Source organism: Sapajus apella, unplaced genomic scaffold (genome assembly GCF_009761245.1).
Source record: "Sapajus apella isolate SASKATOON/1434 unplaced genomic scaffold, GSC_monkey_1.0 scaffold62, whole genome shotgun sequence".
Taxonomy (NCBI): Eukaryota; Metazoa; Chordata; class Mammalia; order Primates; family Cebidae; genus Sapajus; species Sapajus apella.
Window position 1 is genome coordinate 8091448 of NW_022437002.1, and position 14527 is coordinate 8105974.

The window sequence follows — 14527 nt, forward strand, 5'->3', positions numbered from 1 at the left end:
CTGCGCTCCAGCCTGGGCAACAGAGTGAGACCCTGTCTCAAAAGAAAAAGAAAAAAGATTATTTTTCATATTAGAATAAGACCAGCTGACCAAGTATTAATATTAACTAGTACTTTTTTTTTTTTTTTTTTTAAGACAGAGTCTTGCTCTGTTGCCTAGGCTGGAGTGTAATGGTGTGATCTCGGCTCACTGCAACCTCCCCCTCCCAGGTTCAAGCGATTCTCCTGCCTCAGCCTTCCCTAGTAGCTGGGAATACAAGCACACGCCACCATGCCCAGCTAATTTTTGTATTTTTAGTAGAGACAGGGTTTCACCATATTGGCCAGGCTGGTCTTGAACTCCTAACCTAATGATCTACCCTCCTCGGCCTCCCAAAGTGCTGGGATTACAGGCGTGAGCCACTGGGCCCAGCCAACTAAAGTGCTTTTAAACACTGTTCCGATTTGATGAAAGTTGTACTCTCTAAAGATTTTCATAATTCCACTTGAGGTAACCTATAACCCTTCTGTGGGAGAAAAATTAAGACCAGAGAAGATACATACTGTAATACTTCACAGATTTTGACAGCAAATGATTTATTATTGTCAAGCCACTTATTTCATGGTCTCTTCTGGTGAAATCTCAATTACTTTAAAAAGTTATGAGTTTGCATTTTTCTTTTTTCTTTTTCAAACTTCTTGCTTCATCGTCTATGTCTGTAGGATCCTTTTTAATCGAAGAGAAAGCTGTATGGATAATCAGGTATTTTAAATCTAAAGAGGGAGAGCAGCCAAGTAAAGAATATGGCAACTAGACACGTACCACACAGACACATCATCTTTCTCTTTATGACATTCGTCCTAGAGGTGGTAGCCTTATCTAACAGCAACATTCCCAGGGTAACACACATATTAAACAGGGAAATGATGTATGTTTCCGCTGCAAACTGAACGTGACTAAATTTACTGATATAATGTTTCTGTCCTGTGCGAGGGTCCCTTTGGGCATATGGTTCTCCTCTTATATAAGTCCATATTTGACCAGATGTCATCAAAATCACAAAGCACAGAGTTAAAAATTCGCACAAAATGCTGCAGGAAATAGATTTCCTATGCCATTTCAAGAAATACCCAAGTCCGCCAATGAGAGCCAAAAGTATCGCTGGCTTGAGGAGACCATGATAATTTGTAGGCTGTCTGATTCTGACACTGACATGTGTCCTTTCTGCTACCCATTCAGCCATTTGGTCAGCAACAATATCCCTTCCTCTCAAACCATAAATGTCAGCTGTTGTCAATTCCCATTTGGCAGAAAAGTGGAAGAAATTCGGAACTAACGTTATCTGGAGCGCTTCAAAGACCTCAGGACTTTCATTATAATCCACCATCGCAAAAAATACCTTTGTGGTGAATGCATCAGGGTGTTGATAGGAATTTGCCAAGATCTGAAATTCTTCAGCAGCATATTTGCACGCTACACATGAACTGAACTCGTGCAGAGCAGTAAACATCACAATAACAGAATAGTTTTTCGGTGCATCGAATACAAAATGATAGAACATGGTTTCACTCATTCTTATCACTCTGTCTCTCTTGGTCCAGGACATCAGCTGGCTGACCTTTTTGGCCAACACCTTCTTCCCATGGGCAGGGTGTGTGAATACCCCAGGAGCAATGAATACCACAGCCACCACCAAGGTCAAAAGTAGATGCCAAAGACACCACAGTTCTGCCATATTTGGTTACTTCTTTGTGTTATACAAATGTTGCAAAACATGTAAGCCAAAATTTGATCATTTCTTCCAGCAATTAATTTGTCCAATATTTTTTCTTTCTGTTTTCTTCAATCCTGGTAAAGAGGCTATATCACAAATTCTTGTTCATGTCCAGTTTACGAATCACATATTAGAGTTTACAAAATAACCTGTGGAAAAAAATACTCTGTGATGAAGGGAGTTTGGGAAATATTGTTCTGGCTTCAGTCCTGCTGAAGACAGGCTTGCAATTAACAAATCAGGCCAGGTGCGTTGGATCATGCCTGTAATCCCAGCACTTTGGGAGACCAAGGCAGGCAGATCACCTGAGGTCAGGAGTTTGAGATCAGCCTGGCCAATATGGTGAAACCCCCCGCCTCTTTACTAAAAACATCGAAATTATCCAGGCAGAGTCCGGTCTCAAAATGGAGGTAAAACCGCCACCTGGTGGCCCCCAGCCCGACTCAGGCCGTCCCTGGGGTGGGTGGAGGGGCGCGGAGAGAAGGGCCTTGATCCAAAGGAACCAGAGCAGTTAAGAAAACTGTTTACTGAGCTTTGAAACTACAGATGGTAAAGAGAACATTTTGAGAAATGGCGCACTCATAGATTCTGTGGTAATGAGAGATCCACAAACAAAATGTTCCAGGGGCTTTGGTTTTGTGACATCTGTAATCCCAGTACTTTGTGAGGCTGAGGCAGATGGATCGCCTGAGGCCAGGAGTTTGAGACCAGCTTGGGCAACATAGTGAAACCCTGTCTATACTAAAAATATCTTTTTTAAATTAAGTCAGGCATGGTGGCACGCGCCTGTGGTCCCAGCTAACACGAGAGGCTGAGGTGGGAGAATCTCTTCAGCCCGGGAGGTCCAGGCTGCAACAAGCCGAGACCGAGCCACAGCACTCCAGCCCGGGCGACCGAACAAGACCCTGTCTGAAAAAATAACAAAAGTTCATTTAATTTGTAAAGCAAGTGAAAGCGCTGCTCTGATGCCCCTACCCCTCCCAGGCTCGGCCGGCCGCCCCTCGCCTACCCTAAAGGCCTCCGGGGACGCCGCCAGGCGCTGCCGCCGCGGTTGCCAAGCGAAGCACCCAGGTCGCGGTGGCAGCTGCGGCCGCGTCGGCGGGGGGGAGGGAAGGTGCAGTTGCCTAGCAACCGGGGGCGCCAAACACTGGAGCTCTGAGCGGGGGGCGCGGAGGGCGAAGCGGGAGAGGAGGTAAGGGGGCGAGGGGAGCCAGGGCGCCCCTTTCCTCCGCGCCGGGTCAGTGATCATCCTGCGGAGGGGAGGAAAGGGGTTCCGCGGGGAACCGGACTCCTCCCACGGGACCCTCCCGGTCCCGCCTCCCCCTCCAACAGAAGGCGAGGGCGGTGGGGGGGAGGGGACGTGGCGGCAACCAAATAAGAAGAGGGCCGCCCCGCAGCTCCCCAGTGCCAATAAGCACGCGTCCCTGGAAAGAGAACTGGGTTCCTGCCTTTAGATCCCCCACAGGGCCTGGCCGGCAGACTGGGGAAGAAAGGAAAGGAAGCCTCACAAGGCATGGTTGCCCAGAGCAGGCGTGGAAACTGCATTAAGAGCTATTTTTTTCTGCCATCCCCCTCCCCCCTAGGCATTTGGCACTGCGCACACACGTCGAGGATTCCCGGACTCCAATATTCCTTTTTACCTGCTCCAGGACCTTCAAGGTCCAGGGGTTTGTGTCCCCCAGGGGACAGGAGGGAGGGAAACCTAGTTAATGCCTCACACAAAGCTGAGTAAAGCAAGGGCTGTCCCAGGCAGGCTTCCAGCAGGGCGGGGCTCACAGCAAATGGACTGGAATCAGTCCCGCGCGGGGGCATGCGATCCCGGAGACGTTCTCCTGAACTGTCTCCAGCAGCCCTGTTTTCCCTCTGCAGGTGCTGTTTGCGAACAGGCCTAGGGACTTCTGACCCTTCTGGTTTCTGTGCCATGGCCACGCTGAGCGTCAAGCCCGGTCAGCGCTTCCAGCTGCCCGACTGGCACACCAACAGCTACCTGCTGTCCACCAATGCCCAGCTGCAGCGAGATGCTTCCCATCAGATCCGCCAGGAGGCCCGGGTGCTCCGCAACGAGACCAACAACCAGGTTGGGGACGGGAACTCAGCTGGGTGGGCAAAGGGATAGCCCCCAACCACTTGACACCCTCTTTATCTGGCCCTGTCTCTCAGACCATCTGGGATGAACATGACAACAGGAGTCGACTGGCGGAGAGGATTGATACCGTCAACCGGTGGAAGGAGATGCTGGACAAGTGTCTGACTGATTTGGATGCCGAGATTGACGCCCTGACACAGGCAGGGAGCCAGGACCTGGTTCCCCGGGGGGCTGCTGCCAAAACCTCCCCTCCTTCCCCATGGTTGGGTTGAGAAGCCTTTGATGGGGGGGTCATGAGTGGTATGTCCATCCGAGTCACTGGCCCCTGCGAAAGTGGGGACAAGTGCTACTTCCCCATGGATGGCTCCACCAGCACCCCCCATCCCCTCTTTTCCTTCCTTTTTTTTTTTTTCCAAGATGGTGTCTCAGTCTGTTGCCCAGGCAGGAGTGCAATAAAGCCATCTTGGCTCACTGCAACCTCCACCTCCTGAGTTCAAGCGATTCTCCCGCCTCAAGCCTTCCAAGTAGCTGGGACTCCAGGCGTGCGCCACCATGCCCAGCTAATTTTTGTATTTTTAGTCGAGACAAGGTTTCACCATGTTGGCCAGGTTGTTCTTGAACTCCTGACCTCAGATGATCCACCCGCCTCGGCCTCCCAAAGTGCTGGGATTACAGGCGTGAGCCACCATGCCGGGCCACACCCTCTTTTCTAGATGAAGGAGTCAGCAGAGCAAAACCTGCAGGCCAAGAACCTGCCTCTGGACGTGGCCATTGAGTGCCTGACCCTGCGGGAAAGCCGGCGAGACATTGATGTGGTGAAGGACCCTGTGGAGGATGAGCTGCATAAAGAGGTGGAGGTCACTGAGGCCACCAAGAAGGCCTTGCAACAGAGGATCAGCCAGGCCGTCGAGCAGCTCTGGTAAGGGAGAGGCAGGTCGCCGGCATGCTCACAGGCCCTTGAAGCTGTGGGCCTTCGGTGTGGAAGGCAGGTATTGTGGATGAGGAACAACCTGCTTTCATGTTACGTTTTGGCCCTCTGGTGCCTGTGGCAGAAACCACTAATCGACTGTAGCACTTTTCCCACTGCCTGGACATGGGCTCAGAATACTTCTCACGACCCCGCCCGGGGCAGTCAATATCCACTGATTGGAAGCATGAGAGGTGACACCCATTTGCCACCACCTCTGAGTAGCTCCTGTGAGTGTGTGCGTAGGAGCTTTTGTGAGCACAGCTGCGTGCGTGTGCCCGAGGGTGTGTAGGGCGCGTGGGGGAGGTCAGCATTTTCATCCAGCTGTGCTGCTCTTGGTCTCATTGGCTGCAGCTCCATTATCTTCTACTGGGAAGGGTCACCCCAGCCTCCTCTTCCTGCTGCGTCCCCTCAGCACGGCCAGGCCTGCCTCTGGGCCTTGGGAGATGGTTCCTGATGGAGTCTGCGCTTTCCCCAGCCTCCTGCAGGAAGTCAGACAGCAGCTCCACTCCGACCATCGGGGCAAAATGGAGACACTGGAGATTGACAGAGGCTGTCTCTCTCTTAACCTCAAGTCCCCAAACATCTCTCTGAAGGTCGACCCCACACGTGTCCCTGATGGGTAAGAAGAATGTCTCAGCCAGTCTCCCCTCCTCCCCTCCCAGGCCACACCCTCCTGACGCCCATCTTCCCTGCCCCTCGCAGCTCCACCACACTCCAGCAGTGGGGTAACTTCAGTCAGTTCAACAAGGACAGAGCAGAGGCTGAGCTGAAAGCAGCTAGGGAGCTGAGGGAGACCATCGCCCTAACTATCGCTGAGGTGACGGCTCATGGATGGCCCCAGCGTGTGCTCAGCCCGTAAACTCTGTTCCCTGCTGTGCACGTGGCCCCCATGCGCTCGCCTGAGTAATATCCTCAGATGGCCGTGAGTGCAGACCCTTGCCTTGCCCTGTTTATGTTTTCTCCTTCAGACCAACAACGAGCTTGAAGCCCAGAGAGTCGCAACGGAATTTGCCTTCAGGAAGCGTCTGCGGGAGATGGAGAAAGTGTACAGTGAGCTCAAGTGGCAAGAGAAGAATGTGAGCTTGTGATGGGGCCTGGACCTCCGGCTGTGGGATGAGGAACCACCTGCCCCCGCCAGGAGGCCCTGGACCGGCCGCACATGGTGAGTCCAGCAGGTGGAAACCTGTCACTCTGTCCCTGCAGACCTTGGAGGAGATCGCTGAGCTGCAGGAGGACATACGGCACCTAGAGGAGGATCTGCACAGAAAGTTCCTGAGCCTGAAGCTGTCCCATACCCGGCTAGAGGCCAGAACCTACCGGCCCAACGTGGAACTCTGCCGGGACCAGGTGAGAGGGCGTCCCAGTGGGGCAGGAGCCTCTGGCCAAGGTTTTCTCATGTTCCTGATGGAGCAAGGGCACTGCTGTCACGGGGCAGCACCCAGGTAAGGACAGTGTGGCTGACCTGGAACTCCCAACCCCTCTGCGGCCTCCAGGCGCAGTACGGCCTCACCGATGAGGTTCACCAGCTACAGGCAACCATTGCTGCCCTGAAGCAGAAGCTGGCGCAAGCACAGTAGGTCTGGGGAGTGGTGGGGGGGCAGTGAGGCGCTGCCCATCAGTGCGGCCTCTGCTGGCTCCCTGGGGATGTCCTCCTGACTGAAGGCTGTGCACACAGCCCAGGCCTCCCAGCCTCAAGGGGGTTGGGGGGTTGTCAACGCCACTCCCTAGGGATGCACTGGACGCCTTGTACAAGCACCTGGCCCGGCTGCAAGCTGACATCGCCTGCAAGGCCAACTCCATGTTGCTGGACACCAAGTGCATGGACACACGGCGCAAGCTGACTGTGCCTGCTGAGAAGTTCGTGCCCGAGGTGGACACCTTCACACGTACCACAAATAGAACGCTGAGTCCACTCAAAAGCTGCCAGCTGGAGCTGGCCTAGCCCTGGAGGGCTGCGGGAGGAGCGCAGGGTAGGGTGGGCAGTGGAAGCAGGGAGAAGGGAATGAATGGAATAAATGCGGAGGATCTCAGGCCGGCTGTTCTCTGCCCCACTGTATGTAGCCAGCAGGAAGAGGGTTCTTGGCCACCCTCCTGTCTAAGGAGGAGCAAAGATGGGGAACACCACTCCCCTGAAGTCCATGTACCAAATCCAGTTCCTTCCCCTCCCCTCAAGGAACCCCTCTCTGGGCTGGGCCAGCGCCCCCGGGCTCCAGCAGCGCGGCCGCTACCAGGCTGTGCCCCAGCTGGCCCCTTGCCCGCCCTCTTGACGCGTAAGTGAGGCCCACAGAGGGAAAGGGAGGGCTTGGGGCTCCCAGCCTCGGTGTGGAGGGCCGCCTGGGGGTGCGGAGTTAGGAGTGCTCGCCTGCGGGAGGCAGTGGCCTGGAGTGGTCCAATGGTCTGGCTCAGTGCCCATCCCCCAGGGACCCATAGTGGCTTTCCCGCCCAGTTGGCCCAGTGGTGAGGAGCGGGAAGAACTGGGGACTCAAAAGCACAGGCTAGCGGGAGCCGCACGGCGCCGCGACTCCGGGCCGCTGGGCGGCGCTGTAGGCCGGACGGCGGAGCGAAGACTCCAGGCCCCGGGGAGCGCCACGGGCCCGGAGTAGGGAAGCGGCGCGGGTGGCACCGGAAGTGGCGAGTATCCGGCGCGCGGATGGCGGCGGCGGTGATGGCGGCGGCGGGCGTTGGAGGGGCTGGCGCGGCCCGCTCCCTCTCGCGCTTCCGAGGTTGCCTGGCTGGCGCGCTGCTCGGGGACTGCGTGGGCTCCTTCTACGAGGCCCACGACACCGTCGACCTGACGTCAGTCTTGCGTCACGTCCAGAACCTGGAACCGGACCCCGACACGCCCGGGAGCCAGCGGACAGGTGGGCGGGGCCGGGCGCAAGTCGGAGGCCGTGCTGGGGGGAGGCCGGAGGGGCGTGGAGCCTCCGGGGACGACGGGTCAGGGGTGCGCGGGGATGGCTGCCGAGGGCGCTGGGGTCAGGGCCGGGTGACCCACAACAGCTTGGCCTCAGCGAGTGCTAGCGCGATTTCCGGCCTTAGGCGTCTCGCCCCGAACATCCCCTGCTCGGGGCGTGGCAGCACCGGAGCCGCAACAGTGCTGGGCGGAGGCCTGGGCGATGCTGTCTCGGGTTGCGCCTGGTCTGGTGTATAGAGGCTCCTACGCATCCTCTGGGGTCGCCTCCGGATAAGCCCATCATAAGTTGAAAATACCCGAAGCAGACTGTGCGCTTTCAGCTTGGACAATTTTATTTGGACGAAGCCCCATCGGACGTCGAGGAGCCTACTGAATGCCTGTTAGCATGATCGGAAAGCCGAAAAAAACTTAAGTTGAACCATCCTAAGCCGGGTACCGTCTGTCCGCCCTTGCCGACTTGACCTGTTTTTCCCGGTTCTCTGGAGTTAGTACACCATCAGCGGGTTTTCCACCCCGCAGGGCGTGCTCTGGAAGCCTGACTCTAATTTCATCCTTCCCCACCTGAAACCCTGATGTGATTTCCCATTACCCTTAGTACAGAGCCACATTTCTTAATGTGTCCGACGTGGCCCGGCCCTCCGGGACGTCTGCAGTTTCATCTTCCACCAACCTTGGCCTTGCTTTCTGCTCTTGGGTTCCTCACACCATGCTTCCTCTAGGCCAGGCGTTTGCATGTGTTGTCTTACCTGTAAAACTAACTTCCTTCCCTTTTCCTTCCCGTGTGCTGTCAGCTAGCTCATGGCTCAGATCCCGACTCAGATAGCAGGTGTGAGGTCAAGCAGAGGAGGTGAATCTTCTTGGAGAGCAGGTGGAATAGTAAGAAAAAAGGGCCATAGTCAGAACCCTGGAGAACACCTGTAATTAAGAGGGAGGTAGTGAGGGAGGGAAGGGGTGAGAGTAGGAAACAGTTTGATAGGTGAAGGGCATGGATATCAACGAAACCTAGGAAAAGATTTTCAAGATGAAGACACTGGTCACTGGTGATGTGCTACAGAGACATGAAGTAGGAGGAGATCTGGATCTAGAAACTATCATTTTCAAGCTGGGTATGGTGGCACACACCTGTAATCCCAGCTACTGGGAGACTGATCACCCAGGAGTTTGAGACTGACCTGGGCAACATGGCAAGACCCTGTCTCCAAAAAAGAAAAGCAGGCCGGGTGCGGTGGCTCATGCCTGTAATCCCACCACTTTGGGAGGACAACGCAGGCGGATCACGAGGTCAGGAGCTCGAGACCAGCCTGACCAACGTGGTGAAACCCCGTCTCTACTATAAATACAAAAATTAGCCACATGTGGTGGCGCACACCTGTAATCCTAGCTACTCAGAAAGCTGAGGCAGGAGAATCACTTGATCCTAGGAGGCAGAGGTTGCAGTGAGCTGAGATTGTGCCACTGCACTCCAGCCTGGGCTACAGAGTGAGACTCCATCAAAAAAAAAAAAAAAAAGAAAGAAGAAAAGAAAAAAACAAAAAGATGAGCTGTAAGGATGGCAGCCAGAAGGGGATGGAAGTTTTCCTTCAGAAATCAGCAGATCAAAGCATGATGTGGGCTCATACATACATACATACATCAAATAGAAAGCAGCAGGATGTGGTGACTGATTTGGAATAAAGAATTGCTGAAAATCCCAAAGCTGAGCTCCTAAGGCTTCCCAGGGCCCAGGAAAGTGGGAGTGAGAAGCTGACTTAAGGTCATTTTAGATGTGGTAACTCTAAAACATGAGCAGGGGCTGGGCGTGGTGCGTCACAATTGTAATCCCAGTGCTTTGGGAGAGGCCACTTGAGCCCAAGAGTTTGAGACCAGCCTGGCAATAGGATGAAACCCTGTCTCTACAAAAAAAAAAAAAAAAAAAAGCTGGGCATAGTGGTGTGCATCTGTAATCCCAGCTACTCAGGAGGCTGGGGCAGGAGGATCCTTGAGTCTGGGAGGTTGAGACTGCAGTGAGCCATGGTCACACCACTGCACTGCAGCCTAGGCAACAGGGTAAGACCCTGTCTCAAAAAAGTAATTAAATAAAATAATAAGATATAAACTAAAATAAGGCCGGGCGCGGTGGCTCAAGCCTGTAATCCCAGCACTTTGGGAGGCCGAGGCGGGTGGATCACGAGGTCAAGAGATCGAGACCATCCTGGTCAACATGGTGAAACCCCGTCTCTACTAAAAATACAAAAACATTAGCTGGGCATGGTGGCACGTGCCTGTAATCCCAGCTACTGAGGAGGTTGAGGCAGGAGAATTGCCTGAACCCAGGAGGCGGAGGTTGCGGTGAGCCGAGAGCGCGCCATTGCACTCCAGCCTGGGTAACAAGGGCGAAACCCCCTCCCCAAACAAAAAAAAAAAAAAAAGATATAAACTAAAATAAACAGTGAGCAGGGCCAGGCACAGTGGCTCATGCCTGTAATCCCAGCTCTTTGGGAGGCCAAGGCAGGAGGATTGCTTGAGCCCAGGAATTCGAGACCAATCTGGTCAACAGAGTGAGACCCTGTCTCTACAAAAAATAACATTAGCTGGATGTGAGGATGTATGCCTGTAGTCCCAGCTACTTGAGAGGCTGAGGCTGGAGGATAGTTTGAGCCCAGGAGTTCAAGACTGCAGTAAGCCACAGAAAGACTCTGACTGACACACACACACACACACACACACACACACACACCACACACACACACACACACACACACACACACACACACACACACGGTGAGCAGGAGGCTCTCATCCTCCCTCCTCTCCCCCACAGAAGCCTTGTACTACACAGATGACACAGCCATGGCCAGAGCCCTGGTGCAGTCCCTGCTAGCCAAGGAGGCCTTTGACGAGGTGGACATGGCTCACAGGTGAGGGGGATGGTCCTGGGCTGAGGCAAACCAGGTGGGCAAAGTTATTGCACCCCTTGGCCAGAGGAATGACATCTGTGCATGCCCACGCCCCCACCCTCCGCAGGAGCCTGTGTCTGGCTGGCACAGCTTCCTAAGCTAAAACAGCAGCACTGCTGGTGTAGGCTCCTTAAGCCCCCAAGGCTTCCTCTTTTTCCAAACCAGTCTCAATTTCTTGTCTCCCAACCCTTAGAGGCGTCTTGTAAATCCCGATTCTGTCTCCCCTTCTCTTCCCTAGATTTGCTCAGGAGTACAAGAAGGACCCTGACAGGGGCTATGGTGCTGGAGTAGTCACTGTCTTCAAGAAGCTCCTGAACCCCAAATGTTGCGATGTCTTTGAGCCTGCCCGGGCCCAGTTTAACGGGAAAGGCTCCTATGGCAATGGAGGTGCCATGAGGGTGGCTGGTATCTCCCTGGCCTATAGCAGTGTCCAGGATGTACAGAAGGTACTAAGGGTGGGGTGGCTTCTGGGCCGTCCCCTCCCTCTTCTGCAGCAGGACTTCTGTGACAGCAGGTCTCCTCCTCCCTAGTTTGCCCGGCTCTCAGCCCAGCTGACACATGCGTCCTCCCTGGGTTACAATGGCGCCATCCTGCAGGCCCTGGCTGTGCACCTGGCCTTGCAGGGGGAGTCTTCCAGCGAGCACTTTCTCCAGCAACTCCTGGGCCACATGGAGGAGCTGGAGGGAGATGCCCAATCCGTCTTGGACGCCAGAGAGTGAGTATGGGGCTGCAGGTGTGAGGTGTGGGTGTGTAGGTGATCCGGGGGCCTCTGGCATTGCCACAAACTGAAACCTTCCATCCTTATTTGCAGACCCTAGGGAGGCATGGGCAGAAGCCTCTTGATCTTGTCTGTGTTTCAGGGCTCTCAGGGTCCCAGAGAACAAAACGGCCTGCTCACACCCAGTCCTCTCCCCCTCTTGTCAGGGCACTTGTGCCTGGCTGCAGCCTGGCCACATGCAGCCCTTTCCCCTGCCCAGCGCCTCTGCCCTGCTAGCTCTGACCTCCCTGAAACCTCTCCCCCAACACACAGATTGGGCATGGAGGACCGTCCGTACTCCAGCCGCCTGAAGAAGATTGGAGAGCTTCTAGACCAGGCATCGGTGACCAGAGAAGAAGTGGTGTCTGAGCTAGGTGGGTGCGCCTGCCTGGGATTGTCTCCTGCTCTGTCATCCTTCAGGGTCGGCCTTGGGCCAGGGAGGGGAGGGGAATATGGAGTCATGACTGCTGTCACACTGTACTCCGGGGTGCTGTGACACACAGGGTCATGGCAGGGTTTGAGCTCAGTGCTTCTTGCTCTGAAGCTACAGCACCCTCAGCCTTATGGATCAGTGTCCCCAGAAATGGCAGCTGGCCACCAGTCATAAAAATGTTGATAATGGCTCATTATTTATCAAGCATCTATACTGGGCACTGTGCAGAATGTTTTACAGACATGATCTCGTTTCATCCTCACAAAAGCCCCGTGAGAGAGTTACTAACGTTACTCCCTTTCCGCATGAGTTGAACCTGAGAGCAGGAAGCGCTTAGCAGTCCCCTGGGTAACTCTCCCAGTCATGCAGCCAGTATGTGGTTGAGCCAGGATTTGAACCCAGGTGGTCTAACTGTAGAGCCTGAGATCTTAGTCACAGCCTGCTTGAAGCTGAGAGTGTGGCTGTGTCAAATGGCAGGAGGCCTGGGGGCGCATGGAGCCCCTCTAACCTGGCATCCCCACAGGGAATGGAATTGCTGCCTTCGAGTCGGTGCCCACTGCCATCTACTGCTTCCTGCGCTGCATGGAGCCGGACCCTGAGATCCCCTCTGCCTTCAATAGCCTCCAGAGGACTCTCATCTATTCCATCTCACTTGGTGGGGACACAGACACCATTGCCACCATGGCGGGGGCCATTGCTGGTGCCTACTATGGGATGGATCAGGTGCCAGAGAGCTGGCAGCAAAGCTGTGAAGGCTATGAGGAGACAGACGTCCTGGCCCGGAGCCTGCACCGTGTCTTCCAGAAGAGTTCATGAGAGCCACAGCTGCTGGGGCTCTGCCAAGTCCCCGGGGACCAACTACAGCTCAGATCAACAGAAACCCTGAGCTTCCTTGAGTGTGGCTCCCCACCCTTCCTGCATTGTGGAGCTGAGTGCACCAGTGGGGCTGGGGTCTCTTCAGGGGAGGTCACTGGAACAGCGAGCATGGGACTGGTGCTTCGCTGTTGCTGGCTGTCTGGTTTGCTGCAGGGCACTCCCGCTCCTCAGTAGGACAGAGGGGCCCAGGCGCGTTTATCTTGGAGGGGTACTGATGGTATGTTCCTGTATTATCTTGCAGATGGGACGTGGGGAGGTGGAAATGATGTACAGTAGCATCATTTCTCCCTGTTGGGTTTTGCCAGTTTCCAGCAAGCGCATCCTAGCAGGGCCCCCGAGCAGCAGGTTGTGTGGATGAAGGGACAGGCGCATGCATCCAGCTGATCTAGGTCACACCTGGCTCTTGGCTGCCATGTGGCTTATTAACAGCTTCCAGTGGAAGTCGCAGCAATAAACAGTTTTTGGTAAATCTCACTGTTTCCTGTTTCTCTTCTGCCCTGGATGGATTCTCCCCTGGCAGCCTGACTTCTCAAGCCTAGTGCTTCTGTCTGCGCTGTACTGTCCTATGAGCTGGAGCCCCAAGGCCATGAGCTGCTGTGTTGCCAGGCAGATTTCCTCTGTTCTTCCAGCCGGCTGCGTGTTCAGCCAGGAAGGGCAGAGCAGGCATGGTTTGGTGACTTTTCCTGTTGGAGATCACTCAGAGTGGCCCAGGCTGCTGGGCCGACTGCTTTGCCTGAGGCAGTGGGTAGGAACAAGCCAGATTTTTCTGTTCTCAGAGCCCGACTTCCCCAAACAGGAGCTTGGCCTGGCTGGGCCAGGAACAGGAACCCTGTAGAAAGATCCAGAGGGCTGTTCTGTCCTCAGACTACCAACCTTTGGGTGGGGAGGGCACCATCGCAGAGGCCCTGGGTAGACTGAGTGCTGCGTGCCTCCTGTATCTTGAGACCAGTCAAAAGCCTTTCCCTGCAAGGAAGTTTTACAAGGCGTGTTTCAGAGATGGGGTCTCACTCTGTTTCCCAAGCTGGTCTGAAACGCCTAGACTCGGCAATCCTCCCACCTCAGCCTCCCAAGTATCCAGGACTAGCATCCATTTTGAAGAACGGAAGATTGAATGGGAGAAGATGCCTCCCCTCAAACTCTAGGGACATTCTTGGAGCATCCAGCCTCAGTGGAAAGCCAAGCATGCGCAGTCTGTAGCTGGCCTGAGGTTTCAGCACCATCGGGCAGATCTGTTTTAGTGAAGATGAGGTTCTGCCCGGCTGAGGACTCTTAAAACAGGAATTGCTTCAGGTGCGCCACCCAGAGCCTCAGCGCCAGGGACAGATCTTTTGCAGCCAAGCATGGCGGGCCGTGAGCAGGTGCTATCCGCCCAGGACAGCTCCCCAAGCCTGTCTTAAGCACTGGGCCTGGCACTAGCCCAGCCCTCAGGAGCAAAAATTCATGATTTCATTCATAATTTGTTTCAGATGTTGAAACTTGGCCCTTGGACTATTGAGCCAGCTGTCATGCTCCGCTACCCCTGAGAGCTTGCAGGAATGTTCCAGTAAAGATTGAGCCATCGCCCCCAGCTCCAGCCACTACTTGCCTTTGGTTGTTTTTTGGTTTTTGTTTTTTTGAGACGTAGTCTTGCTCTGTTACCCAGGCTGGAGTGCAGTGGTGTGATCTCGGCTCACTGCAACCTCCACCTCCCGGGTTCAAGCGATGACCCTGCCTCAGCCTCCCAAGTAGCTAGGACTACAGGTGAGCACCACCATGCCCAGCTAATTTTTTGTATGTTTAGTAGAGACAGGGTTTCACCGTGT

The 14527-nt window shown here is 54.7% G+C and overlaps 3 protein-coding genes across 5 annotated transcripts; 2 read left to right on the forward strand and 1 right to left on the reverse strand.

The window, feature by feature from the left end:
• Positions 1-664: 664 nt before the first annotated feature.
• On the reverse strand, positions 665-3478 carry LOC116529280 (magnesium transporter protein 1-like). Of its 2 annotated transcripts, none has more exons than XM_032246941.1 (2): positions 3394-3478; positions 665-1902 (listed from the first exon to the last, which is right to left on the reverse strand). In XM_032246941.1, the coding sequence occupies exon 2, from the start codon at positions 1712-1714 to the stop codon at positions 710-712; it is 1005 nt and encodes a 334-aa protein (XP_032102832.1). In that variant the 5' UTR covers positions 1715-1902; positions 3394-3478; the 3' UTR covers positions 665-709. The 2 variants fall into 2 exon arrangements, with proteins under 2 accessions (XP_032102832.1, XP_032102833.1); XM_032246942.1 differs by lacking the exon at positions 3394-3478 and adding an exon at positions 2763-2912.
• On the forward strand, positions 2846-6839 carry TEKT2 (tektin 2). 2 transcript variants are annotated; one of them, XM_032246938.1, is made up of 10 exons: positions 2846-2945; positions 3623-3830; positions 3914-4039; positions 4553-4758; positions 5285-5428; positions 5512-5626; positions 5778-5885; positions 6013-6156; positions 6303-6382; positions 6538-6839. In XM_032246938.1, the coding sequence occupies exons 2-10, from the start codon at positions 3675-3677 to the stop codon at positions 6749-6751; spliced, it is 1293 nt and encodes a 430-aa protein (XP_032102829.1). In that variant the 5' UTR covers positions 2846-2945; positions 3623-3674; the 3' UTR covers positions 6752-6839. The 2 variants fall into 2 exon arrangements, with proteins under 2 accessions (XP_032102829.1, XP_032102828.1); XM_032246937.1 differs by lacking the exon at positions 2846-2945 and having other exon boundaries at positions 3547-3830.
• Positions 6840-7412: 573 nt separating this feature from the next.
• ADPRS (ADP-ribosylserine hydrolase) lies at positions 7413-13199 on the forward strand. The gene is made up of 6 exons (XM_032246940.1): positions 7413-7670; positions 10524-10620; positions 10898-11105; positions 11190-11374; positions 11690-11790; positions 12373-13199. Exons 1-6 carry the CDS (start codon positions 7460-7462, stop codon positions 12663-12665), a joined length of 1095 nt encoding a protein of 364 aa, XP_032102831.1. The 5' UTR covers positions 7413-7459; the 3' UTR covers positions 12666-13199.
• The last annotated feature ends 1328 nt before the right edge of the window (positions 13200-14527 follow it).

Excerpts from the sequence above, each read along its gene's own strand:
- TEKT2 (XM_032246937.1), top strand. The coding sequence starts at position 3,564 with ATGCGATCCCGGAGACGTTCTCCTGAACTGTCTCCAGCAGCCCTGTTT. Across the intron at positions 4,759-5,284 it reads CAGGCCGTCGAGCAGCTCTG|CCTCCTGCAGGAAGTCAGAC; the intron begins GTAAGGGAGAGG and ends CGCTTTCCCCAG. Across the intron at positions 5,429-5,511 it reads CCCACACGTGTCCCTGATGG|CTCCACCACACTCCAGCAGT; the intron begins GTAAGAAGAATG and ends TGCCCCTCGCAG.
- LOC116529280 (XM_032246941.1), bottom strand. The coding sequence starts at position 1,714 with ATGGCAGAACTGTGGTGTCTTTGGCATCTACTTTTGACCTTGGTGGTG.
- ADPRS (XM_032246940.1), top strand. The coding sequence starts at position 7,460 with ATGGCGGCGGCGGTGATGGCGGCGGCGGGCGTTGGAGGGGCTGGCGCG. Across the intron at positions 11,106-11,189 it reads GTGTCCAGGATGTACAGAAG|TTTGCCCGGCTCTCAGCCCA; the intron begins GTACTAAGGGTG and ends CCTCCTCCCTAG. Across the intron at positions 11,791-12,372 it reads AGAAGTGGTGTCTGAGCTAG|GGAATGGAATTGCTGCCTTC; the intron begins GTGGGTGCGCCT and ends GCATCCCCACAG.